The following is a 25,617-nucleotide window of genomic DNA, read 5'->3' on the forward strand; positions in this document are numbered from 1 at the left end:
TTTCAAGATCCTATGTCTAGCCGGGCGGTGGTGGTGCACAGGCCTTTAATCCCAGCACTTGGGAGGCAGAGGCAGGTGGATCTCTGTGAGTTCAAGGCGAGCCTGGTCTACAAGAGCTAGTTCCAGGACAGGCTCCAAAGCTGCACAGAGAAACTTTCTCTTAAAAAAAATCCTATGGTCCCCTAAACACATCTGCAATGCATTTGTTTCTTTCCATGGCTATAGTAGCATCCCTAATCCAGTCCTCCCCCCATACCAGGGCTCTAGGTTTGTACTTGATCAAATGCAAAGCTGTTGAGAAAGTCTGGGAAGGCAAGCTCAAGTTCTGGAGCTTAGCAGCTGTGACCATGACTTACTGACCTTTGCACCCTTGAAGTCCACCCTCTACCAATCTTATGCTCTAGTCAGGGGACAAATACAGAACAGGGGCATGTCATCCCTTTCTTTCCTGCTCTCTGCCTGCCAAAGTTCACAGTTCAAGACCACATGGCCATATGGATACAGGTTGGAACCTTGTAGATAACCCTCAGCTTTGTTACTTACTAGCCATGAAACTTCCCTTGCGCTGTTCCCCCCCCCCCCCCCCCCCCCCCCGCCATCTGTTGCCCGGAGGAAATGACCAAAGCTCTTTCTGGAGTTACTGGGAGGACAAAATGTGTTAATATCATTGGATATTTAGCATTTAGCAGTTTCTTTTTCTCTAGATGGATGGTCAATGGTCACTTCGTGGGAGGCTAGGAAATGCCCACCTTGGCAGTGACCTGGTCTTAGCAGCTCCAGTCAGGTCCCTATAGCCAGTCCTCTACTGCACCTGCTGAAGTCAGCAAAGGGGAGTAAAAGCCTGCCTTCTGTTGTTAGACAAAGGGGCGGATCAGAATGGGTTGGGCTCTCAGCCTGGGCTCACTGGGATGTGTTGGGCTGGTCACAGTTGCATTGTGGGGCAGGAGACTGGAGCTCCACTGAGACCGCTCCTGGGTAAGCAACTGCTCCTCAGAACATTGGTGGCCCACCAGGTAGGTAGGAGCTAGGGGCTGGTTTGGACACCATGTATAATGACACGCTTCAGGGCTGCTAAGGACAGGGAAAAGCCAGAATCTGTTAGCCTGACTAGCTAGAGTCAAGCAAAGGCCATCAGACACCAATCTGGCTCCACAGTGATACCTGTGTGATACCTGCAGGCACGGTATCTCCTAACGGGGCTTAGCACTGAAGCTAGAACAGAGAGAACCAGGACTTCTGACCCAAGATGAGAGAGCAGGCACTAGCCCAGAATGGGTGCAATATAAGGAGACTGCCTGCTTGGCTCCCCACCCCCACAGCCAACCAACTGGTTCTGCCAGATGGCAACAGCCACCTGCCACTTCACCTGAAAGCTTGCTGCCACGCGACTGTGAACTATAGGAGTAGCAAAACCCTTAAGCTGAGTAAATATGTCCCTGTACTGTGGGTCTTAAAGTTAGCTGGTCCCAGAGTTGCCTTACGAGAGCAGCAGGGGAGCCCCCTGCTGCTGCCACTCCCTTCCCTCCTTCGGGGAAAGGTCCTCCCCAGGAGAACCTCCCTGTCCCATGTCTGAAGCCAGGGCTCAATTCTGGCAAAGTCCCCTGTGGTCCCTCTGCCTCAGCCCTCCCATTCATCATCCTCTGCTGGCTTTCCCCTTTACCACACTGTAACTGGCACAATTTTGCCAGTCCTGGGGGTAGGGCTGGGTGGGGACAATCTTCTTTCAGGCCAGGAGGCGGGGGAGAAGGTCTTCTTCATGGGCTGTCTTTGTCATCGCCTCCTCTGCCTTAGCCTGGACAAAGGCAGGCATTGACAGCTGGAACTGGCACTTCATCCAGTACCAAGGCTACCGAGGCCAAGCCTGGCATTTCAGGGGCTCAGCGCCTTTGGCCCTGTGGTGGGGGCTTAAGGGCTACCCTGTGTTCTTTACAGGGACCCGGGGAAACTTGGGGGGAGAGCACTGTGCATTGGCACAAGAGTTGTGGGCCACATGGGGAGAACTGACTCAAGGAAACCCTGTCCCTTTGTCTCTACATCCCAGGGGGTGTCTCCCTGGAGATGGGGAGTGGCAGGGAGCTCCCTGGCTAGAACAGCTCTAGTGGGGGTAAGAGCACCAGATAGTGGGTCCCTGGCCTGTGCCTCTGGACAGAGGGGGCATTGTTGGGGTGGAGGCAGGGCTGCCTTGGCCAGGCCACTATTGACAAAGCTCCCAGCTGTGGTGGAGCCCGGTCGCCAGGCCCTTGCCCCCTCCCCTGTCTCCTTCCTCCCCCAGGACCAGCATGAATGGGGCTGAGCCTCGACTGTATCCCTCCCACTCAGGACAATGACCCCCACAACCATCTTGTGCCCATCGCCACTACTCTGAAGCAGCTGATGTGAGGAGACCCCATTTCTGCACTCCGTAGTGGTGGTAAGTGTCTGGGTCCTGTGTCCCCAAAGATGTCACTGAGAGATGCAGAAAGGGATAAATTTGCCCAGGCTAGGCATAGGGCAGCCTTGCAGGGAGCTTTCATATCCTTTGCCTTCTTGGGTAACAACCTCATCTCCCCCATTACACACACTCAACTCTGTCACAGGGACACATAGACACTAGAGGAAATGGTCTTTCCTATCTGTGTTGTCAGGACCTGGGATCTTTCTGAATGGCAATATGTGGCTTCTGGCTGGCACATGCCCATGACTAGCTAGCTGTACAGATCCCAGCTCAGTTCAGGATATGTCACCATCCCTGTCCCTCTTTCTGGAGCTCTACTCAGGGTCAAATCTGTCTGAATGTCACCTAGTTAGGCAGTTGGTCAATGAGTGCTACTGCCTGCTATTGGGTTGGAGGGGACTTGGGAGCTGGTCCTTGCCCTCAGTGTCTTAGACTCAGGGTCCCCTCCACTCACAACTGGGGCTACTTCTGTCCTGTTTCCCTACTCCCTGTCCTCTACTTCAGTCAAGCTCTCTCTGACCTTTCTCTCATGGCTCTCCTCATCAGCGCTCCTACACTGAGGACCCTGCTGGAGCTAGGGCTCCACAGACTCTAGCTGCTGAGGTCCTTCACTCTGGTACCCTGAGCTGATTCCTGGTGCCCCAGAGTTCCCCAGCACACTCCAGATTGGCTGGAAGTTCTTCTGCCACCCCTACATGGGCCACCCAGTGGTGGTCTAAGGCCCTGTTCCTGTCCACCTGTTTGTTACTGTTTTGGGGTCAGTGTACCTGGTTGCATCTTAACCAGAAGCCAAAGCTCTCATTGACTGTGTCATTGAGCTAGTTAAGGTCCTTCCATGCAGCTGATTCTGACTGCCTAGGATGGGTTTTCTCTTTATCCTCCATTGACGCATGATTGCCTGGCTCCTCTTCTCCCCATATTGCCTTTCTTTGTCTGGGTGACCATACAGTTGCCCGGTAGATGTGGTTTTCTTCCCCCATGTCCCTCCCCTTTCCTGCCTCTCTGTCACTCAGAGTTCCTCTACCATGGCCACGTGGCTTCTCAGGACTTGTCCCCTTTATACTTCACATGCCTATAAAGCAGAAGATAAAAGAATTCTTTCCTTGTATACCCTCATCCCCATCCTGTCTCTTTCTCCAGATCTAGGACACTTTCTTTGTCCTTTCTGTCCTCTCCCTGACTGTCTCTCTCTGAGCCCCCTCCTCCTCTATCCTCCCTCCCCCACAGCCTTTCTCTTTCCCAGTTTAGTTCTTATTCTCTCCCTTGCCTGCTTCTGTCTGTTGGGGAATGGCGTACCTTCAGCATTCTCCCATCAGGACTCATGCTGGCTGACTTCCTCCAGGTTCCTGTGATGGCTCCCTGGCCTCTCTTCACCCTCCACCATCTGCTGCTGTTCCTGCTGCTGCTGCCCTTAACCAGAGCCCATCGCTTCTCTGTACCCAACACCAGCTTCAACCACCTGGTGCTGGCACCAGGCCAGGGCACACTCTACGTGGGTGCGGTGAATCATCTCTTCCAGCTCAGTCCTGAGCTGAAGATGGAGGCTGTGGCTGTCACTGGCCCTGTCATTGACAGTCCTGACTGCGTACCTTTCCGTGACTTGGCTGAGTGCCCACAGGCCCAGCTCACTGATAATGCCAACCAACTCTTGCTGGTGAGCAGCAGGGCCAAAGAGCTGGTGGCTTGTGGGCAAGTGAGGCAAGGTGTATGTGAGAAGCGGAGCCTTGGGGATGTGGCTCAGGTGCTGTACCAGGCTGAAGACCCTGGTGATGGGCAGTTTGTGGCTGCCAATACCCCTGGAGTAACCACGGTGGGCCTAGTGGTGTCCTTGCCAGGCCAAGACCTCCTGCTGGTAGCCAGGGGCCTGGCAGGCAAGCTGTCAGCCGGGGTACCGCCCCTAACTGTGCGCCAGATGGCTGGGCCACAGCCTTTCTCCAGCGAAGGTCTGGGACGACTCGTGGTGGGAGACTTCTCAGACTATAACAATAGCTATGTGGGGGCTTTTTCTGATGCCCACTCTGCCTACTTTGTCTTCCGTCGCCGTGGGGCCCGGGCCCAGGCTGAGTATCGCTCCTATGTAGCTCGCGTCTGCCTTGGAGATGTCAACCTTTACTCCTATGTGGAAGTGCCCCTCGCCTGCCATGGCCAGGGCCTTATCCAAGCTGCCTTCCTTTCTCCGGACACATTGCTAGGTGCATTTGCAGCAGGCATAAGTCAGGCACAGTCAGCCCTGTGTGCCTTTCCCTTAGCTGACCTGGACAAGAGTATGGAACAGGCCAGGCGACTTTGTTACACCACTGGTGGTCAGGGGCCCAGTGGCATGGAAGAAGCCACTGTGGAGTATGGTGTCACATCCCGCTGCGTTACTCTGCCTCCTGTGAGTGATGAGAGCCTGGCTCCCAAATATTGACAAGGGGTTCTGTCTTCACTTTCTGTTCCTTGCTCTGCCCTGCCAGCCCTCTTCCTCTGTGATATGGGACATGGGTGCTCTCCAGGAATAGCTCCTGGTTAACCTTTTTGCTAGGTATATCAATAGGTAGCAGAGGGCTTTGTCTCCAAGCTCCAACATGCTCTCAGCCTGTTTCTTTCTATCTCTCTTCCTCTGTGGGACAAATTGTGATGTTGTGATGCTTGGGAACCAGCCTTCCAGACCATACTGGCCAGGATGCTCTGGTCCCTGATTCCTCCCAACTCCTATCTTATTGACTGTGGGATATTGTCTGCTCCCAGGGGAGGGCCTGCCCGCTGCTTCTGGGTATTGATTCTCTATACCTTGCCTATCCAGGACTCCCCTGAGTCATATCCCTGTGGTGATGAACACACCCCCAGCCCCATCGCAGGCCATCAAGCCGTGGAGGCCCAGCCTCTACTACAGCTGGGCCAGCCCATCAGTGCAGTGGCTGCTCTCCAGGCAGATGGGCACACAATAGCCTTCTTGGGAGACACCCAGGGCCTGCTACATAAGGTAAGATCCTGACCCATGGGGGTGTTCTTGGATGACCTCTACACTTGCAGGCTGCGCCTGGCTTTGCTGCTTGTCCAGGTGGCCCTGCCATTTGTGGCTCGGGACACGCTCAGCTGTGCCCCACTGGTGGGTCGGAAGGCTTCATTGAACCTGGACATCTGGTAGGATCCACCTCCTGCTCTAGTTCCCCAGGCAACTGTGCCTTCCCTAACCAATGGTGTTGGTGCTGAAGGTGAGTGGAGACGATATGTAAACAGGCCCAGAGGACCTGATGCTCAGAAGTAGCCTGGATTCAGGAGTCTCTCTATAACAAACCCTGTTTCCCAGTGAACTTTTTGTCTCTATAGCTGCCTTCTTATGTGGCAGAATGGCCGGATATTCAAGAACCTCAGCCAGGGACCTTTTGCTGCCCCAGCCTTGTTAGTTCCTAAAGAGTGGCTTAACTTTGAGGGCCCTGAATGAGATAAAGTGGCATGGCTGTATCTTGATGGCCTAGCAGGAGGGGCATCTGACTCTGGAGAACAGGCTACTTCCGGACAGTCTTTATGTTTCTATAAAGGAGACAGGAAAGCATGTGCCTTCAGTGGCCAGCATTAAGCCATCAAGAGAGCTGGCCTTGGCTTGGCAGAGCTGCCCAGTCCTATCTTTGCACTCCTGTCCAGGTCTTCCTAAACGGCTCCCAAGGCCAGATATACCATTCCCAGCAAGTGGGGTCCCCAGGCTCAGCCATCATGCCTGACCTGCTGGTAGACAGTAGTGGAGACCACCTCTATGTCTTGACTGCCCAGCAGGTAAGGCCTGTCTCTGAGGTTGAGTGGAATGTCTCTAAGTGACCTGAGCCTTTGTAACCCATCTTTATTTCTCCCTCACTGCCCATTCAGGTGGATCGGATTCTTGTGGCAGCCTGTCCTCAATTCCCCAACTGCTCCACCTGTCTCCAGGCTAAGGACCCACTGTGTGGCTGGTGCATCCTTCAAGGCAGGTAAGCATGAGCCCAGACTTGAACCAACAGGCGCTGGGAGTCAGGAAGCTGTCCACAGAAGCAACTGTGGACAACTAATCCCATCTCAGTTCATTGGGTCACCATTCACCTCTCATTCTAGTAATCTTACCTCAGGCCAGGCCACTGACACCCTTCCCAGGACCTGTGACTTGCTGCTGGTGTTCCTTGGTTCACTCCAGCTTTCCTCCATCCTGAGCTATCAGCCCAGAACTCATTATGTAAACCTGAAATGTGGGCCAGGAATACAGCTCAGTTAGGAGAGTGTTTGCCTAGCACGCACAAAACTCTGGGTTCAACCCCTAGCACATATAAGCTAGGCCTGGTGGTATATACCTATAATCCCAGCACTTGGGAGATAGAGGCAGGAAGATTAGAAATTCAAGGTCAACTGGGTGGTGGCAGCGCAGAGGCAGAGGCAGGCAGATCTCTGTGAGGTGGAGGCCAGCCTAGTCTACAAGACTGAGTTCCAGGACAGGCTCCAAAGCTATACAGAGAAACCCTGTCTCAAAAAAAACAAAACAAAACAAAAAAAAGGGGGCTGGAGAGATGGCTCAGTGGTTAAGAGCATTGCCTGCTCTTCCAAAGGTCCTGAGTTCAATTCCCAGCAACCACATGGTGACTCACAACCATCTGTAAAGAGGTCTGGCGCCCTCTTCTGGCCTTCAGGCATACAGACAGAATATTGTATACATAATAAATAAATAAATATTTAAAAAAAAAGAAAAGAAAGGAAGGAAGTGTTTTCCTCTTACTCCCAGTTAAAGCTAAAGCCTGCACCCTGGCCATGAAGTCCTATGTTCCCTTCATGCCTCCTCCTTACTGTGCTCCAGCCAGCATCCTCCAAACCCCATGCCAGGAAGCCTGAGACTCACTTGGTGAACCAATGGGCTCCTGCCTGGCAGGTGTACTCGGAGGGGCGAGTGTGGACGGGCAGCCCAGCCAAACCAGTGGCTGTGGAGCTATGAAGACAACTACTGCCTTCACATCCAGAGCCTGCTACCAGCCCAGCACCCACGCCAGGAACAGGGCCAGGTGAGGAGGCACTTACACTGCTGGTCTTTCAGCCAGTGTGGCCATTGTCTGTGGAAACACCATCTTAGCTGCTTCCTGTCCACTTGTACCACTCTGTTTCCCTCTCATGTGTCATAGGTCACTCTGTCTGTTCCCCGGCTGCCCACCCTGGCTATGGATGAATACTTCCATTGTTCTTTTGGGGGCTATGACAGTCTTGCTCAGGTGGAAGGGCCCCATGTGGTCTGTGTCACCCCTCCTGGAGATCAGGTGCCACCTAACCCTCCAGGCTCAGGTGAGTAGGGTGCTAGGGTGGAACTGGAGCAGGCAGGAGCTACAAGACCTTCTCCGCCACCATTGTCCCCTTGCAGATCATGTCACCTTGCCTCTGGCCCTGATGTTTGAGGATGTGGTTGTAGCTGTCACCACCTTCTCCTTCTATGACTGCAGCGCTGTCCAGGCCTTGGAAGTGGCTGCCCCGTGAGTTCCTGGATCTGACTCTTGATGGGTAAGGGTGGAAATCCCAGATGGTATACAGCCTGAGAACCCTGCCCCTCCAGGTGTCGTACTTGTGTGGGCAGCCTGTGGCATTGCCACTGGTGCCCCCAGAGCAGCCGCTGTGTATATGGAGAGCACTGCCCAGAGGGTGAGAAGACTGTCTACAGTGCCCAGGAGGTTGGTATGACCAATATGCAAACTCTTTGCTCCTGATCATCCCAGAACGCCACCCCAGCAGGACGGGATCAGACCCACCCAGGAGTGAGCCCATGCAATTTTGAAGGGCTAAGGCTGTCCTTTCCCTAGGTGGACATCCAGGTTCGTGGCCCAGGGGCTTGTCCCCAGGTTGAGGGCCTAGCAAGTCCTCAGTTGGTGCCCGTGGGCTGGGAGAGCCATTTAGCCCTGCACATTCAGAACCTTCACTATTTCCGAGTGAGTAGTCAGGTGAATGAGGACATAAATGAGGGGAGAGTAGACAGTGTTTACAGCCTGACGTTATGGCATCTGCATTTTTCAGGGTCTGCCTGCCTTATACTACTGCTGGCTAGAGCTGCCGGGAAAACTGCAGAAGCTACCTGCCTCCCTAGAGGAAATATCCAGGGACTCTGGCCTCATTCATTGCCAGGCTCAGCAGGTAAAAGGCTGCTTGATGTCTTAGGCAGCCCCACTCCACTCAAACACACCCCCACCCACACACCTCCCACTTCTGCTTAGTCCCTCTTCCTCTTACCTTTACTTACAAAAACCCACTCTGTGTTGGGTGCCCTGGGCATGTATCAGGGAGCAGAGTGACTGCAGCCTCTGTCCCTCTGCTTAGAGATGTAGAGGACAATCATGCCCATTCTAAGGAGGTGCTCTGGACAAAGTAGGAGGCAGAGATGTCCCAAGCCTGATCCTACCCTCTGTCCATAGTTCCACCTGTCTATGTCCCAGCGGGAGCTCCCAGTGCCCATCTATGTAACCAGAGGTGACATCCAGCGGCTGGACAATGCCCATGATCTTCATGGTGAGCCCTGAAGTGACAAGGCAGGTGGGGGGGGCAGGATATGAGACTCATGGGCAGTGGCTCAACATGTTGCCCCACTTTCCCCAGTGACTCTGTATGACTGTGCCGTGGGTCACCCTGACTGCAGCCATTGCCAGGCAGCCAATGGAAGCCTAAGCTGTCTGTGGTGTGGTGATGGCCAGCCTTCCTGCCGCTATGGGCCACTGTGCCCACCAGATGCTGTGGAACAGCTATGCCCTACACCCACCATTGATGTGGTGAGACTCTCCCCTCTGTAGCTCCTGGCTTCCACTCCCCAAGGTCCCTGCCTCCACTGTCCAATACTCCCCCATGTCAAGCTGCTTGCCTTGGACTCTCCCCCTTTTGTCTAAATAAGACAGAACTAAACCAAATACAACTATACACAATAGTAACAAATAATAAATATAACAAACAATATTGAGAACAAAAGTTTTGCTAAACATTCTATTTCAATGAGTCTAAATAATGTAGAGAGTAACTACAATTATATAATCTTAACCCCGTCAAAGATCTGAGAAGGGAATTAATATTACTTAACAAACGAGAGATATCCAAAATGTACAACAAATGACAGAGACAACTGACTACCTGGGTAATCATCCAAAGTCTCGTTTGCAATGTTGAGTCAACCAACTTTGGCTAAGGCCTAACATAACTGACATACCATTATTAAAGGCAAGGAACTTTCTTAGAACTATTCTACCCTGTCTTGGCAAGATAAGACAATCCTGTTTTATCCACTTATGGATATTTTGTATCTTTGTCAGTAGTTGAGGTATGTGCTTTTCTTAACCCAAAGGCCAGTTCTGCCAAGAAGACAAGCTCCCAGTGGAGTGTCTTTGGTGTTCAACGTTCTCTCGGGAGTAGAGTGGTGTCGTCAGGAGTGATTGTGTCTCATTGGCACAGAATTTTAGGTTAGATTAGAGGCCATTTTCTACAGCTCTTTGAAGAGGCTGAAGATTATACTATCTATACTAAATATAATCTCTATGTATCTAAAAGACCTGATTAATTCTCAATACCTAACTTGAAGACTAAGAGAATAAACAACTGTGCAATATATGAAGACAATGATCTTCAACTGTAAACAATGTCATTACATATCAAATGTAAATAATGTTATTATATAAATAATATCAGAGGTAGAAATGTACATTGTAATATGGTAAATGTATCAATACAATATAGACAAAGTTATAAGCATACTCTTATACAAAAATAGAGGTAAGAACACTCACATTCAATATTTAATATATCAATATACAAGAAACAGTACCAATACAATTTTCTAAAAACAGTAATTCACAAATACCAATCATCCCATCAAACCAGTTAATCCCCCCTTTTTTTCCCATGTTGGGCGCCAAACTGTAATCGGCATAATAACCAGGCTAACTTAATATGAAACAGCAAATTTTAATGAAGGGATAGCTTACAATACCAGGGATCCAGCGGTGATCAGGAAATACAAAAAAAGAGAGCAGCGGGGTTCATGCCCGCCAGATTTATATGTAAACATTAGCCCGAGGCAAACACGCCCCCTAATGGGCTGGGCTATCCCTACAGGACTCCCAGTACCTAGTAGTTTGGTCTAGACATTTTCCAGTAGTTGGCTGACTGGGCACCACCCCTGCAGAGTGGGACGTGGGTATGGGGTATCCTATCTACCATCCTTCTCTGCTACAGATTGAACCCCTGACTGGTCCCCCAGAAGGTGGCTTGGCTATCACCATCCTGGGTTCCAACCTGGGCCAGGCCTTTCATGATGTGCAAAATGCTGTGACTGTGGCTGGCCAGCCCTGCAACCCCGACCCTTCTCTCTACCGCATCTCTGCTCGGTGAGGCGCTTCAACAGGTTGTGGAGGGTAGGGATGCTCTCCGGAGTAGGCCTTCAGAAACTGGTTACCCAGAGAGAGGGGAGGCTTGCAGTCAAGACATGTGAGGGCCTGAGTCAGAGCACAAAAAGGAAATTAAAGGTAGAGGAAGAGCAGGCCAGGCAGCCCCTGACCGGCTCCCCCAGGGCCTGAACCAGCGACTGGACTTTGATTCACCAGGATTGTGTGTATAACATCTCCTGCTCCCAATGGCACTGCTGGGCCTGTCCAAGTCACCATTAAGAGTCGTCCTCCTGGCATCTCAACCCAGCATTTTGTCTACCAGGTCAGTAACTCCCCTAAGATGGTCCTAATATGGTGGGGAGAAGGACTATGTATAGATGTCAAACTAGGGGCTGGAGAAATATCTCAGAGATTAAGAGCACTGGCTGCTCTTCTAGAGTTCATGAGTTCAATTTCAAAAAAACCACATGATGGCTCACAACCACCTATAATGAGATACACACGTCTTCTGGTGTGCAGGCATATATGCAGGCAGAACACTGTATACATAGTAAATACATCTTTTTTTAAAAAGATGTCAAACGAGATCCAAGAGCAGCAGGAAGCGCTGCTGCTGTGTCCAAGAAGGAAACTGCATGATCTCAGTGGAGAGCAAGCTGGGAGCAGTGTTGTGATGACAGGGACACTGTCCCTGGCAGCTGTCCAGGAGGCAGGTAGGCAGAGCGGAAGCAAGAACAGCAGACACCCAGGGTGAAGGGCACGCAAAACTTGTTGCAGCCCTGGAAGAGGATGTGGAGAAAGTAGGGATACCCCCAGATGCTAGCCTGAGCCCTTGGCACATGGTTGGACTACTGTGGAGTAGAAAGCCCAGGGTGAACGTATGAGGGTTAGAGCAAGTTTTGCTGAAGTACCCCAAGTTGGTGACTGGATCCTAGATCTTAGAACTTGTGAACTGCCTCAAGAGGGAGAAGGTGATGGCAAAGGCAGGGGCATACAGGAGGGGAGAGAGCCTAGGCAGAAAAGGCGGAAGAAGGGCATAGCACTTCAAGAAGTAGGGTACAGTCAACTGAAGCCCCTGACTCAAGAAACCAATAAGTCAAAGTTGGGAGCCTTGAGGATGGGCCTTGTGTCTACCCCAACCTACTCTGTTCCCCAGGACCCTGTCCTGCTGAGCCTGAGTCCTCAGTGGGGCCCCCAGTCAGGGGGCACTCAGCTCACCATCCATGGGCAGTACCTCCAGACAGGAGGCAACGTCAGTGCCTTTGTGGGTGACCAACCTTGCCTCATGTAAGTATCCAACCCAGGTTACCTGCTCCAGGCCTGACCACTGTCAAATGGAGGATCATCCTATACGATGGGGCAGTGGATTCAAGGCTTTGTAGAAATTTTAAAAGAAGTGGTACTAGTAACCTCTGCCCCTGCTGAGGGAAGTGGTTCTCTTCCTGAAGGATTGGGCCAGGTCTAGGGCTGAGCCCAAAGTGAGAATATCCCTTCCCCTGCAGCCAGGAGCCTGTGTGTCCTGAAGCCATCATATGCCACACCATGCCCCAAGCAGAGCCAGGAGAAGCAGCAGTTCTTGTGGTTTTTGGCCATGTTGAACGCAAACTGCTCGCCACCCCATTTCGATATACTGCCAATCCCCAGCTGGTGGCAGCAGAGCCTAGTGTCAGCTTCCGGGGGTGAGTACTTACCCATCCCGCAGTGAACTAGAAAGAGAGGGTATTAGGGTTGAGCTACTCCAGATCCTCTCAACTCTCTGACTTGTATCCTGGCACAGGGGTGGACGACTGATTCGAGTCAGGGGTATAGGCCTAGATGCTGTGTGGCAGCCCTTGCTGTCTGTGTGGCTGGAGGATGAGGACCAGGTAAAGGCTTTGGGGGTCCAGGGCCAGGATGTAAACCCAAGGAGGAGCTGTGGTGCCCCTGCTGCCGATCCCCAGGCTTGTATCCAGCTTGAGAGTGGTGTGCTACAGGTGAGTCCCCTACCCCTGCAAGCAGAGAATAGGGTCAACCCCAGGGAATGCTTGGTGAGGGGACGGGGAAGGGGTACCAAGACCACTCACTGATCTGTATCCCCTGCCCCTCCAGTGCTCTACCCTGTGCTCTGTCAACTCATCTAGCCTCCTCCTGTGCCACAGTCCAGCGGTGCCAGACGGGGCCCTCCCAAAGCGGGTCTTCTTTGCCCTAGACAACATGCAAGTAGACTTTGCCAGTGCTAGTGGGGGCCAGGGGTTTCTGTACCAGCCTAACCCTCGCCTGGTTCCACTCAGTCATGACGGACTCACTCACCCCTACCGCCTCAAGCCAGGCCACATCTTGGATGTGGAGGTAGGTGTGCCACTGCCTGAGCACTCACCATCCTGAGGAGGATGGGGGTGGGAGTTCTACAAGCTCAGGCTTCTGCTATGTGTCCCAGGGCGAGGGCCTCAACCTGGGGATCAGCAAGGAGGAGGTGCGGGTGCACATTGGGGATGGAGAGTGCCTGGTGAAGACGCTGACACTTACTCACTTGTACTGTGAGCCACCCCACCTCGCCCCTCAGCCGACCAATGGTTCAGGCACCCTGCCGCAGTTTGTGGTGAGTGTGAGTCCATCCCTGGTGGACTAGCAGTGTGCCGTGCAGCAGGCCCATGCTCAGGAGCTCTGCTCCCCCAGGTACAGATGGGCAATGTGCGCCTGGCTCTGGGCCCTGTCCAGTACGAAGTAGAGCCCACGATGTCCACCTTCCCTGTGGAGGCCCAGGTGGGCCTGAGCCTGGGTGCTGCTGTGCTGATTGCCGCAGTGCTCCTCCTCACACTCATGTACAGGTAAGGCTGCTTCCTCTCCAGCACATGGCAGGTCCCGGGCCAGACGTCTGTCTGGGCCTGTGACTGATACCTGGTCTCTGGATCCAGGCACAAGAGCAAGCAGGCCCTGAGAGACTATCAGAAGGTGCTGGTGCAGCTGGAGAACCTGGAGACTGGTGTGGGTGACCAGTGTCGCAAGGAGTTCACAGGTGTGTGGGGGTACAGGTGGGAGGACAGGGCATCCACCAGGCCTGAACCCACATCTTGATGGGTCTGGCCTGCAGACCTGATGACTGAGATGACAGACCTCACCAGTGACCTAGAGGCCAGTGGGATACCCTTTCTGGATTACCGGACATATGCTGAGCGTGCCTTCTTCCCTGGTCATGGAGGCTGCCCACTGCAGCCGGGGCTTGAAGGGCCCGGGGAAGAGGGTTGCCGTGCCACCGTGTGCCAGGGCCTCACACAGCTCTCCAATTTGCTCAACAGCAAGCTCTTCCTTCTCACAGTGAGAACCACATGGATGGTGGGAACCACAGGGCAAGGGAGTCTCAGCTGGTAGGGAGGTGGGGCTGGGAATTGCCAGACTCCAGCAGAGACCTAACTACAGAAATAGGGAGGGTATGGGGTTTTGTGGAGTGAATGCCAACTCCCTGTCTAGCTCATCCACACTCTGGAGGAGCAGCCAAGCTTCTCCCAGAGAGATCGCTGCCAAGTGGCTTCACTGCTGTCCCTGGCTCTGCACAGCAAGCTTGAGTACTTGACCGACATCATGAGAACTCTGCTTTGCGACCTAGCAGCCCATTATGTACACAAGAACCCCAAGCTCATGTTACGCAGGTTGGCTTTGACCTGGGTATGGGGGCAGGGGCAGGGGTTCACCTCTGACCCATTCCCAATATATACTGAGTGGGATCTGGCCCTGAGATTGGGAGCCAGGAACTCCGGGAGTAGGGTCAGAGAGGATTTTAGGATTATCCTCACCAAGGCCCTGGGGTCTTCTTCACACAGGACCGAGACAATGGTAGAGAAGCTGCTCACCAACTGGCTATCCATCTGTCTCTATGCCTTCTTAAAGGTGAGCAGTGCTTTTAACATTCCTTCCCAGCACTTAAGAACTTCTGTCTGCTTATGGTCTCTATAACTGCCACCCAAATCCCCCAAGGCCCCCAGCTGAGACTTGGGGTGGCCATTAGATAAAGGTCAGGTCATGGGATCCTTTTCTCTGCTCAGTGGATCCATGAGAGTGCTGGATAAGGGAAGGCATTGTGTTCCTTCTCCAGCTGACTGTTGAGCAGAGACAAAAAGGGCTTGGGGCCCAGCTCAGGGGCCTGGTTAGCTTTCTGGCCTTTGCTTAGATCCTTGCTATAGGCTGCTAACTGCCTCTCCCAGGCCCACTATGCCCTCTGCTGGCCTTTGCTGGGTCCACTGGCCCTGTGGCTAATGTCTGGCACATCTTCATGGTTGTAGGAAGTGGCTGGTGAGCCACTGTACATGCTCTTCCGAGCCATCAAGTACCAGGTGGACAAGGGCCCTGTGGACGCTGTGACAGGCAAAGCAAAACGGACTCTGAATGACAGCCACCTGCTACGAGAGGATGTGGAGTTCCGGCCTTTGACCCTTATGGCACTAGTGGGACCTGGGACTTGTGGGGCAGCAGAGAGCAGCGAGGTGCAGCGAATGCCAGCCCGGGTGCTTGACACAGACACCATAACCCAAGTCAAGGAGAAGATGTTAGATCAAGTCTACAAGGGAACCCCCTTCTCCCAGAGGCCTTCGGTGCACTCCCTAGACCTTGGTGAGAAAGCCAACTGTACTCCCTGCTTACCCACTGCTCCTAGCACACCTGCAGTTGCTCAGCCACTGCTAATGAGGAACTCAGGAAGCAGGCTGTGGGCTTATGGGCTTCTCTGAGTCCCTCTAGAGTGGCGCTCAGGACTAGCTGGTCACCTAACCCTGTCGGATGAGGACTTGACCTCTGTGACTCAAAACCACTGGAAGAGACTCAACACCCTGCAACACTACAAGGTGCGGGTGGGCAGCACCGACAGGGTGGAGGGGCAGGGGCTGTCTCCAGAATTAACATGTGCAGGGCGCCCCTTTGCTCTCATTCCCCACCTGCAGGTTCCAGATGGAGCAACAGTAGTGCTCATTCCTCAGCTGCACAATGGTGGGACTGTCTCCCAGAGACTGGGCCAGACGGGCTGCCCCTCTGGAGAGAGTGAGTTCCTTGGTCCAGACATGCCCATCTGCTAGGACTACCAGCAGTGCTGGAGTGGTCCAGGGTTAGAGTCACTAGAGTACCAGGCTGGGCAGCAGAAATCCTGGCCATGCTATGTGCTTCACTTGGGTTTCCCACCCCTTCTTGCCAGGGGGATAGTCAAATCTCTAGGCTTAACCAAGGTGTGGAAATTCTGGATGCATGGGATGTCAGGATGAGCAACTTCCTGAGCAACCTCTCCCTTGTCCCTCGCCTTCTCCCCCCTTGCTTTTTCCTTACTCCATTACAAGAGAAGTATGGGCTCCCTCATCATAGGTTGGATATTGAGGGCAGGAGCATTGGACTGAGATCAAACTTCTGTGTTCTTAGACACCCCCATGCTGGAAGATGGTGAGGAGGGTGGCGTTCGGCTCTGGCACCTGGTGAAAGCCACTGAGGAGCCAGAAGGGGCCAAAGTGCGGCGCAGCAGCCTCCGGGAACGAGAACGAGAACGGGCACGAGCCAAGGCCATTCCAGAAATTTATCTCACCCGTTTACTTTCAATGAAGGTTGGTGCTGCCAGGGGAGTCTAGCAATGGAGCAGAGTTGACAAGGAATTGTGACTGACTTGAGGAGGAAGTGTGGTTCTGATGGAGCAGGGGTTAGCCCCCTTCACACCCTGCCTTCACATGATCCTCATGACATGCCTGCAGGGAACCTTGCAGAAATTTGTGGATGACACCTTCCAGGCCATTCTTAGTGTGAACCGGCCTGTGCCTATTGCTGTTAAGTACCTATTTGACTTCCTGGATGAGCTGGCAGAGAAACATGGCATAGAAGACCCAGAGACCCTGCATATTTGGAAGACAAACAGGTACCTTTCCTGCTGACCTCTCTCCTTCCCACTGTATGGGTGGTCTACTGAATTTTAGAGGGACATGTCCTCATCATGACAGGGTAGCAAGTCCGGAAGAAACTCGGATTTCACAGCATCACCCTGAGTTTCTGCTCTCACTCTCCAGCCTGGACTACTAATAGGAAGGTCCAAGCTCAGGCTCATGGGCCATGAGGGTAGCTTCCCATGGAAAACAGAGCCTAAGTTCCCTGCTACCTAGGTCCCCAGCTCCAAGACAGACATCTATGTGGAGGAGTGGGGAGCTGAAGAACAAGGGGAGGAGGCCACAATGGCAGGCCAGGCCTCATCTCCACACCTGACCTATACCTCCAGCCTACTGCTGCGATTCTGGGTGAATGCCTTGAAGAACCCCCAGCTCATTTTTGATGTGCGGGTGTCAGACAACGAGGATGCCATCTTGGCTGTCATTGCACAGACCTTCATCGACTCCTGCATGGTCTCGGAGCATAAAGTGGGCCGGGTGAGGGCATAAGCAGGGCACCAGAGGCAAATAGAAGAAAAGTTTGGGGGGGAAACCCAGTGCAGAGACTGGGTGCTGTGAGGGATGGCATCGTGGAGATAGGAGATGGTGGTGCAGGTTGTTCTCCTACCTCCCCATTTACACCTTTCACCTCCTCTACTCGGAGCAGGATTCCCCAGTGAACAAACTCCTCTATGCCCGGGAGATCCCTCGCTACAAGCAGATGGTGGAGAAGTAGGTATTGGAGCCTTTGGGGCTGGGGATCAGGGATACAGGCTCTTAACCCTGCTGACTTCTCCAGGTACTATGCGGACATTCATCAGAGCTCTCCAGCAAGCTATCAGGAGATGAATTCAGCTCTGGCTGAACTCTCTGGGGTGAGGCTTGGCTCAGGGGACCTAGTCCTCCACATTTAGGGGGGAATAACTGGCAGAGTACGAGTGGAGAGCCTTGGGTCTTGAGGTCTGAGATAAGAGACTCACTGCCCCCCACATACTACCCATAGAACTACACCTCTGCTCCCCACTGTCTGGAGGCTCTTCGAGAACTTTACAAGCACATCCACAGGTATTATGACCAGGTGAGGCCAGAGCACCCTTGAGGGGAAGAGGGCAGGCACTTGGAGGAGGTGTAGCTAAGACAATGACCCACAGAATCTCCCTGACGGGAGGATAGGTTTGGGGGTGGCCCAATCCAAATAAAGGGAACGAAGGGAACAATCCTGTGCTGAAAAGGGCCCAGTCTGGGAAGTAGTCTTGGCTTCCACCAGGGCCTCCCTGGACAGGTCTCCAGGAGAGTTCCTACTTTATCACCCCGACCCTTGTTGAGATGGAGAAAGGACTAGAAAGGCCCTGGGCTGATGGGCAGAGGAGTGGGATTTCAAGCAGGTACACTCTATTGCCCTGACAGATTATCAGTGCCCTGGAGGAGGACCCCATGGCCCAGAAGATGCAGCTGGCTTGCCGCCTGCAGCAAATCGCTGCCCTGGTGGAGAACAAAGTGACTGACCTGTGAATGAGGGCCACAGTGGTCACCTGAGACCTGCCAACTTATAGAACAGTGAGCAGGATCCACCAACAAAGTGCTGTATGACCCTGACCAAGCAGTGACTGAGGAGGGGTCAGCAAGACTATATGGAGTGCCTACTGCCGCGCACCTGGCTTCTTTCTAATTTATAATTATCTCTGCTCTCTTTCCCTCTGTATTTAATTGCTTGCTGGAAAATCACATCTGGAAATAAAATAGAAACACATTTTTAAAAGAAAAAAAAAAACAGTTCCAATCTGCCACCCCTGCCTTTTCCTGCCAAGTGTGAACTCTCAGTACCCCCTGGGCTGAGGTGAGAGGGATGAGCGAGGGTTGTGGGAGAACCACCATATCCCCACTTTCTAGATCTAGGATGCTACTTCTCCCAATAGCAGGGTTTACTCCCCAGACACAACCAGGCTCTGCAAGGGCTTCTCTATAAGCCTTTCTTCTATTCACTTTTGCCCTTGGTGCGATGGCTGTAATCTGCCATTCTTGGGGAAAGAAGTAATTAAGCCTTCCATACTTTGCTCTGTCTCTCCTTTCCTGACCTCTCAGGCCCTGCAGAAAGGCTGTCCTCTCCATCTATGCCAGCCCCATCCATACCAGTTCTCTCTCTCTCTCTCTCTCTCTCTCTCTCTCTCTCTCTCTCTCTCTCTCCTTTTCTTTTCTTTCTCTTTTGGTTTTTCGAAACAGGGTTTCTCAGTAACTATGGAGCCAGTCCTGGAACTCACTCTATAGACCAGGCTGGCCTCGAACTCACAGAGATCCACCTGCCTCTACCTCTCGTGTGCTGGGATTAAAGGCGTGTGCCACCACCACCTGGTCAGTTCTTTCTTTTTATAGGACACTGGACAACGCGTCTACCTTGGGATAAGCATTGACACTGCCAAGCCCCCTCCACTTCCTTCAGAAGTTTCTTTTTTTTAAATATTTATTTATTTATTTATTCATTATGTATACAATATTCTGTCTGTATGTCTGCAGGCCAGAAGACGGCACCAGACCTTATTATAGATGGTTGTGAGCCACCATGTGGTTGCCGGGAATTGAACTCAGGACCTTTGGAAGAGCAGGCAGTGCTCTTAACCACTGAGCCATCTCTCCAGCCCCCTTCAGAAGTTTCTGGTAGCCCTCCTAGCTCCACTTTTGCCCTTTATTCTCATCTAGAAGCAATTAGAGTGGACTCTCTCCCTCTCAAACTTTTTTTTTAATGTTATGTATGTGGATGTTTTGCTTGTATGTATGTCTATACATCCTTTGTATGTCTGGTATCCAGGAAGGCCAGAAGAGGGTGTCAGATCCTCTGGGAGCTGAAATTACAGACATGTGAGCTATCATGTGACTTCTGGGAATTGAACCTGGACAATAGTAGACAGTATTCTTAACCACTAAGCCATCTCTCCAACCCATTTTTGTTTTTAAAGATAAGGTCTCACATATCTCAGGCTGGCCTTGAATTTGCTATGTATCTGGGGATGACCCTGATTTTCTGATCCTCCTGAGTACTGAGATTACAGGCACATTTCACAACTGGTTTATGAAGGGCTGGGGATCAATCCCAGGGCTTCATACAAACTGGGGATCACTCTATCAACTGAATAGACTCTCCCAAGTCCCAGAATGGGGTTTCTAAAGCACAAAAGTACTTGCCCACTTTGCTGGAACTCCCCCAGCAACAACTATAAACTCCAAATAAGGATCGCACTTGTTTCTCCAGGTACTAGCATTTTGTAGCATGCCAGTATATAGCGCTGTCCAGTGTGCCCTGTATGTTTCTGGGGACTTAATGCTTTCTGGTACTTCAGGAGACACAGGATTCCCCGGTTACCAGGCAGCTTATGGTCAACAACTGCAGGGTTTTTGTTCTCCTGGTAGATGTGGCAAAGCTGGCTGGCCCATGGCAGGTACCTGCAAATTTGGTGGAGAAAGTCATTGTAGTAGAGAGGCGAACAGGCCTGCTTTTTGTCCCGCCCGGCTCCTGCACGGCTAGCTTAGCCCCGGAAATAATAACACGGAAACTGTATTCTTTTAAACACTGCCTGGCCCGTTAGTTCTAGCGTCTTATCGGCTAATTCTCACATCTTGATTAACCCATTTCTAATAATCTGTGTAGCACCATGAGGTGGTGGCTTACCGGGGAAAGATTCAGCATGTCTGACCTGGCGGCTGGCTCCATTGTGTTTGCCCTCACTTCCCTTCTTCCCAGCATTCTGTTCTGTCTACTCCACCCATCTATGTTCTGACCTATCAGGCCAAGCAGTTTCTTTATTAATTAACCAATGAAAGCAACAGATAGACAGATGACCTTCCCACATCAAGTCATTAAGGTAGAGGTGGCCAGCTCTGGAGCTAAGGGTAGGAGGCTATACAAGTCAATAGTGATCTGATGGGCTGGTTGCCTCTGATGGGAGTAATGAGTTGTTTTTAGCTCTCGCCTTTGACCCTTGCTCAGCAACATTTAAGGGAGATCTGGGCTCCCACCTGTATTGGGAGGATCTGTGAATTACAAAAAAGCTGGAATCAGGGCTGAGAGTGAACAAAGAGTGGGGTTCAGATGGGACTGCCAGGGGTCACCTCCAGAAAGGTACTCACATGGGTTAAGTGGGAAGTTCAAGAAAGCATCAAGTGACATGCCACGTTTAGAGAGAGCTCAGCCTAAGTATCTGGTCACCATGTCAACTACATTCTTTCATAGGAACCTTTCACCACAGTCCTAGGGTGCAGGAGCTCCAGACTGCTCCATCTCCATGTAGGTGTCTTCCTTGGCTGGTCCTGGATTGTGGGGAATCCGTCTAGGGACTGAGTCACTGCCATAATCCCAACTTGGTGGTCCCCTCCGTCTCTAGAGTGTGGGTGAAACAGAGGGGTTCAGCCTAGGGGCTGGGCTCTCCAAGGCGGCCATCAGTGCACTGCCCCTCCCTCCGCTGCATACCTTGCCCACAGCTGAGCAGCTGGGAGGCTATTTATAAAGGCGGGTGAGGTCAGCAGCAGAGGCTATAAATGCACTTGCCACGGCTGGGTCCCACAGAAGCAGTGGGCCAGTGCATCAGAGAGCTTTGGGCTGTGACTTCAGGATGAGTGCCAGTGCTGGTGGTAGTGGTGCTGTGGATTGTGGTGGCAGCAGCAGCAGGTATGATCAAGCTGGGGAGACTGAAGTCCCTTGCACCTTGTGAGCTCACTATGTTCTCCCTCTTCACCACAGCTCTCAGACCTCCTGTGGGCCTGAGTCTTCAGGCTCTGAATTAGCTCCAGCCACACCAGCACCTCGGTTACTGCAGGGGCTCCTGGGCTCTGATGACGAGGAGCAGGAAGACCCCAAGGACTATTGCAAGGGTAAGGCCTGACCTTGGCTGCACGTGGTCAGCCAGATTACCACTGTAGGGGCTTGGTATAGCCTGGGAGGAAGAAGGTGCCCAGAGACTAAGCCCTTCGTGGGACAGATGGTCAGCAGGACTGGGCTATCTTGAGGGATAGGAGAGAGAGACGTCCAGCTCTGATCTATTGGCTCCCTTCTGCAGGTGGCTACTACCCAGTGAAGATAGGTGATTTGTTCAATGGGCGGTACCACGTGGTGCGCAAGCTAGGCTGGGGCCATTTCTCTACTGTCTGGCTCTGCTGGGATATTCAGTGAGTGGCTGGTATCTGTCTGTGGGTTTGGTTGGGGCCACCACCATGACCACGTGAGTCTGGCAAAGACTGGCAGCCTATGAGGGTCTCCGTATTACAGGCGCAAGCGCTTCGTGGCTCTGAAAGTAGTGAAGAGTGCAGGACATTACACAGAGACAGCTGTGGATGAGATCAAGCTCCTGAAATGTGTGAGGCACCTCCCCTACTGTTCCCGGCTTCTTGAACTGCCTTGGGCCTGGCAATATGGGGCCCTCCCTGCAGTGGGGCGGGGCTCCCAGAGGGGGCAGGCTCCAGCTGGCTCTGCCAAGTAAGAGAACCTAGAGGGCAGAGATCTGAAAGAGGCAGCTGCCTCTCTTTAAGTGGGCCTCAGCTGGACTGGGAAAGGGGGCCAGAAGTACTTTAGGGGAACTGAGCAGCTGTGAGGAACAGGTTGGAGCCATCTGTGGCTCCTTGCCTTTTTGTTCCAGGTCCGGGACAGTGACCCTAGCGACCCCAAAAGAGAGACCATTGTTCAGCTCATTGATGACTTCAGGATCTCAGGAGTTAATGGAGTTCGTATCCTTCAAAGGATGAGAAATAGGGCAGTCGAAGAAATTCAGACTTCCGGTCCACACCATGGGACTCAGCCCTTGCAGGGATAGCCCATGAAGCAACCCAACAATGCCCTTTGAGCATTTGTGTTTCTGAGCAGGGGAACACAGGTAGTTAGGTGGACGATGATTATCTGTGGATGCTGCTGAATGACCTAAATATAAAAGGCTGCTTTTGAGGCCTTTTGGAACAATTGGGCAGAACAGTTAAGGCTGGTCTAAGAGGCATCTCTAGGATGACAAAAGGTACCATCCCAACTGGCACATCTTTGCCGGTGACAGAAACACTATAAATAATAAACCGAGACAGTGGTAGTCACCAAGATGGTCCAGGGAAAGTCCTGCTTCCCTGACCTCTGCACCGCTGAAGCCTAGGTGCTTACATGGTGGAGGGTAGGTAAACCTGTGCCTTAGTTGTGTCGCTGGCTGCCCTTCACTCCAAGTCCAGATGTGTGCATGGTGCTAGAGGTTCTGGGTCACCAGCTCCTCAAGTGGATCATCAAGTCCAATTACCAGGGTCTGCCTGTGCCCTGTGTTAAGAGCATTGTTAGGCAGGTAAGTGCTGTCCCAGGCTGCCCAGTTTGGCTGGATGTGGCTGCTGTGGTTCAGCTGTAGCTTTCTCCAGGTGCTACATGGTCTGGATTACCTCCATACTAAGTGCAAGATCATTCACACGGACATCAAGCCTGAGAACATCCTACTGTGTGTCGGAGATGCCTACATCAGGCGCCTGGCTGCTGAAGCCACCGAGTGGCAGCAGTCAGGGGCTCAGCCCCCATCCCGTTCCACAGGTATCAAGAGCATGTGTGGGGACTGGCACCAGAACTCTGGGCCTCAATTCCTGAATTACTATTCTTTTTTCTCTCCTCGATCCCTATCCCTAGTCAGTACCGCCCCCCAGGAGGTCTTGGTAAGTTGTGGCACCCCCACTCTTCCTGTCCCCTTTTCCCATCCACGTCAGACAAGGACACGTCCTCAGAGCTCGGCTCCTCAGCCACACCGGTTATACCGTTTGAACTTATGCAGCGGCCCCTCTAAAAAGCTGGGTACCTGAGAAAAGAGTGGTTACACAGAGTAGGTCATGTGCTCCAAGCTGCCTCTGGTGACTACTGGGCCCATGCCCACCTCAATGGAAGGATACTGTACCTTTCCCAAATGACTGCTTCAGACCACTTCATCTAAGCTAGGAGTGGACAAGGAACAATTTAGGGCGGGCCCACTAGGTTCTCCCCAAACCCACAAAGTTGTATGGAGTAGGGGGGTAGGAGGGTAGGCAGAGAAATGGATAAGCGGCTGGGACTAAGTGTGAGACAAAAGGTAGTAGCACCATTTTCCTGATGCCCATAGGAGTTAGTTCTGGGGTCCAGGGCTGGGCAGGGAAGCCAGGCAGGTGACCCTGACTCTGGTGGCAGACTGGTAAGCTGTCCAAAAACAAGAGGAAGAAGATGAGGCGCAAAAGGAAGCAACAGAAGCGGCTGCTGGAGGAGCGGCTGCGGGACTTGCAGAGGCTGGAGGCCATGGAGGTCGCAGTACAAGCTGAAGGTGAGGGGTTAAAAAGGGCACTGGGCCACTAAGCATGCATGTGGAATGCAGGCCTCTACTCATATGGCCTTCTGCCCCTTCTTCCCAGACTCCAGTTCAAGATTAGAGCAGGGCAGCGGCTCCACCTCTTCTTCAGGCTGCCACCCGGAGGGCACCAGGGCTGGCCCCTCTCCAGCCTCTTCATCCCCTGCACCTGGGGGTGACCGCAGCCTTAGTCCCAGCTCACAGACCTCAGGTTTCTCAGGGTCTCTGTTCTCCACGGCTTCCTGCTCCATCCTCTCAGGCTCATCTAACCAGCGTGAGACTGGGGGTCTCCTGTCTCCTAGCAGTAAGTGTGGGAACAGTGGGTAGTAGATAGGCAGGACCAGGAAGAATAGGGCTAGGATCAGTCTCTCTTCCTTCTCTTCTTTCCCTAGCACCATTTGGTGCTTCCAACCTCCTGGTGAACCCCCTGGAGCCCCAAAATGCAGACAAGATCAAGATCAAGATTGCAGACCTGGGCAACGCCTGCTGGGTGGTATGTTGAGCATTTTGGGATGACAGGGTGCTTGGTCTTGGGGAGCCCTACCCTAGGCCTCTGGCACGGCCTACAATTCAAATAGCCAGCAGTCTCCTTGACTATAGTTGAGAGCTACTTTTTGCTGCTCAAGCAGAAGTAGAAGAATCATGCCAGACCAGAACGATGCCCATGGCAAGGGACAGGAGCTACTAGGAAGGGCTACCCTCAGGTCACCTAAACAGTTCCTCTTGTAACATCTGGGGAACTCTTAAGAATAGAGTGAGCTCCATGAAGCTCAGGTGCATGGACCAGAAGCAGATGTGGGCTGTGGGGCAGGCTAGCCTGCACCCAGGCTCCTGCTCCCAGGGTTCCCTTTTCCTCCAGCACAAACACTTCACCGAGGACATTCAGACTCGGCAGTACAGGGCTGTGGAGGTGCTGATTGGTGCTGAGTATGGCCCCCCTGCTGACATCTGGAGCACAGCATGCATGGTATGCTAGTTCAGTTTCCTCCAGGTCTAGGGCCAGCCACCCTCCTCCATGCCTAGGGTCAGCCACCTGCTACAGCCTCACTTCTCTCTTCCCTTCCAGGCCTTCGAGTTGGCCACTGGCGACTATCTATTTGAGCCTCACTCTGGAGAAGACTACAGTCGTGATGAGGGTAAGGGAGGCAAACCCTGGCCTTGGTTTTAGGATCTCCAGCTGCCCCACCCTGACACCCAATATTCTCTCTGTCCACAGACCACATTGCTCATATCGTGGAGCTTCTGGGAGACATCCCCCCAGCTTTTGCCCTCTCAGGCCGCTATTCACGGGAGTTCTTCAACCGCAGGGGTAGGGACCAAGTAGGCTTAGGCCACAGGGGCTAGGAGAGCAGAGGGGAGGTCAGGGACCTTGATTTGACAGGGAGAACACTGGGTACAACAAGCCTACCTGGCGACACAGTCTAATGTTGTCCTCCCCCCCCACCCAGGACAGCTGCGGCATATCCACAACCTCAAACATTGGGGCCTATACGAAGTGCTCATGGAGAAGTATGAGTGGCCCCTGGAGCAAGCTACACAGTTCAGTGCCTTCCTGTTGCCCATGATGGAGTACATCCCTGAGAAACGGGCCAGTGCTGCTGACTGCCTCCAGCACCCCTGGCTTAATCCCTAGATCTTACTGGAACTATCGACAGCAGGGACTGTGC

At 52.7% G+C, this 25,617-nt stretch overlaps 2 protein-coding genes across 8 annotated transcripts; both read left to right on the plus strand.

Annotated features, from left to right (window-relative positions):
* Nucleotides 1-961: 961 nt before the first annotated feature.
* Nucleotides 962-18,395, plus strand: Plxnb3 (plexin B3). Of its 7 annotated transcripts, XM_075957641.1 has the most exons (36): nucleotides 962-1,013; nucleotides 2,273-2,410; nucleotides 3,777-4,811; nucleotides 5,220-5,399; nucleotides 6,062-6,190; nucleotides 6,281-6,381; nucleotides 7,305-7,434; nucleotides 7,552-7,708; nucleotides 7,785-7,893; nucleotides 7,974-8,088; nucleotides 8,218-8,343; nucleotides 8,429-8,545; nucleotides 8,824-8,917; nucleotides 9,005-9,174; nucleotides 10,625-10,776; nucleotides 10,993-11,098; nucleotides 11,933-12,063; nucleotides 12,279-12,455; nucleotides 12,554-12,749; nucleotides 12,865-13,104; nucleotides 13,193-13,354; nucleotides 13,432-13,583; nucleotides 13,671-13,771; nucleotides 13,847-14,070; nucleotides 14,224-14,402; nucleotides 14,574-14,640; nucleotides 15,033-15,360; nucleotides 15,487-15,590; nucleotides 15,687-15,783; nucleotides 16,153-16,331; nucleotides 16,476-16,636; nucleotides 16,991-17,138; nucleotides 17,308-17,372; nucleotides 17,440-17,515; nucleotides 17,644-17,718; nucleotides 18,048-18,395. In XM_075957641.1, exons 3-36 carry the CDS (start codon nucleotides 3,786-3,788, stop codon nucleotides 18,150-18,152), a joined length of 5,679 nt encoding a protein of 1,892 aa, XP_075813756.1. In that variant the 5' UTR covers nucleotides 962-1,013; nucleotides 2,273-2,410; nucleotides 3,777-3,785; the 3' UTR covers nucleotides 18,153-18,395. The 7 variants fall into 7 exon arrangements, with proteins under 7 accessions (XP_075813756.1, XP_075813761.1, XP_075813757.1 ...); XM_075957646.1 differs by lacking the exon at nucleotides 962-1,013 and having other exon boundaries at nucleotides 2,285-2,410; nucleotides 3,777-4,088; XM_075957642.1 differs by lacking the exon at nucleotides 962-1,013 and having other exon boundaries at nucleotides 2,285-2,410; nucleotides 13,438-13,583; nucleotides 18,048-18,293.
* Nucleotides 18,396-21,187: 2,792 nt separating this feature from the next.
* Nucleotides 21,188-25,583, plus strand: Srpk3 (SRSF protein kinase 3). Its single transcript, XM_075958894.1, has 15 exons — nucleotides 21,188-21,297; nucleotides 21,370-21,500; nucleotides 21,686-21,794; nucleotides 21,895-21,982; nucleotides 22,262-22,349; nucleotides 22,833-22,939; nucleotides 23,010-23,175; nucleotides 23,269-23,294; nucleotides 23,797-23,926; nucleotides 24,015-24,254; nucleotides 24,343-24,443; nucleotides 24,810-24,917; nucleotides 25,017-25,086; nucleotides 25,167-25,259; nucleotides 25,399-25,583. The coding sequence occupies exons 1-15, from the start codon at nucleotides 21,242-21,244 to the stop codon at nucleotides 25,581-25,583; spliced, it is 1,698 nt and encodes a 565-aa protein (XP_075815009.1). The 5' UTR covers nucleotides 21,188-21,241.
* The last annotated feature ends 34 nt before the right edge of the window (nucleotides 25,584-25,617 follow it).

The sequence above is a fragment of the Microtus pennsylvanicus genome, chromosome X, assembly GCF_037038515.1.
Source record: "Microtus pennsylvanicus isolate mMicPen1 chromosome X, mMicPen1.hap1, whole genome shotgun sequence".
In the NCBI taxonomy this organism is placed as follows: Eukaryota; Metazoa; Chordata; class Mammalia; order Rodentia; family Cricetidae; genus Microtus; species Microtus pennsylvanicus.

What these genes read in the sequence shown, in the direction of transcription:
- Plxnb3 (XM_075957640.1), top strand. Translation starts at nt 3,756, where the DNA reads ATGCTGGCTGACTTCCTCCAGGTTCCTGTGATGGCTCCCTGGCCTCTC. An exon ending in CACGCCAGGAACAGGGCCAG is followed by an intron (nt 7,435 to 7,551) that starts GTGAGGAGGCAC and finishes CATGTGTCATAG; the next exon opens with GTCACTCTGTCTGTTCCCCG. An exon ending in GCAAGCTCTTCCTTCTCACA is followed by an intron (nt 14,071 to 14,223) that starts GTGAGAACCACA and finishes CTCCCTGTCTAG; the next exon opens with CTCATCCACACTCTGGAGGA.
- Srpk3 (XM_075958894.1), top strand. Translation starts at nt 21,242, where the DNA reads ATGAGTGCCAGTGCTGGTGGTAGTGGTGCTGTGGATTGTGGTGGCAGC. An exon ending in CCCCAAGGACTATTGCAAGG is followed by an intron (nt 21,501 to 21,685) that starts GTAAGGCCTGAC and finishes TCCCTTCTGCAG; the next exon opens with GTGGCTACTACCCAGTGAAG. An exon ending in CCGCCCCCCAGGAGGTCTTG is followed by an intron (nt 23,295 to 23,796) that starts GTAAGTTGTGGC and finishes CTCTGGTGGCAG; the next exon opens with ACTGGTAAGCTGTCCAAAAA.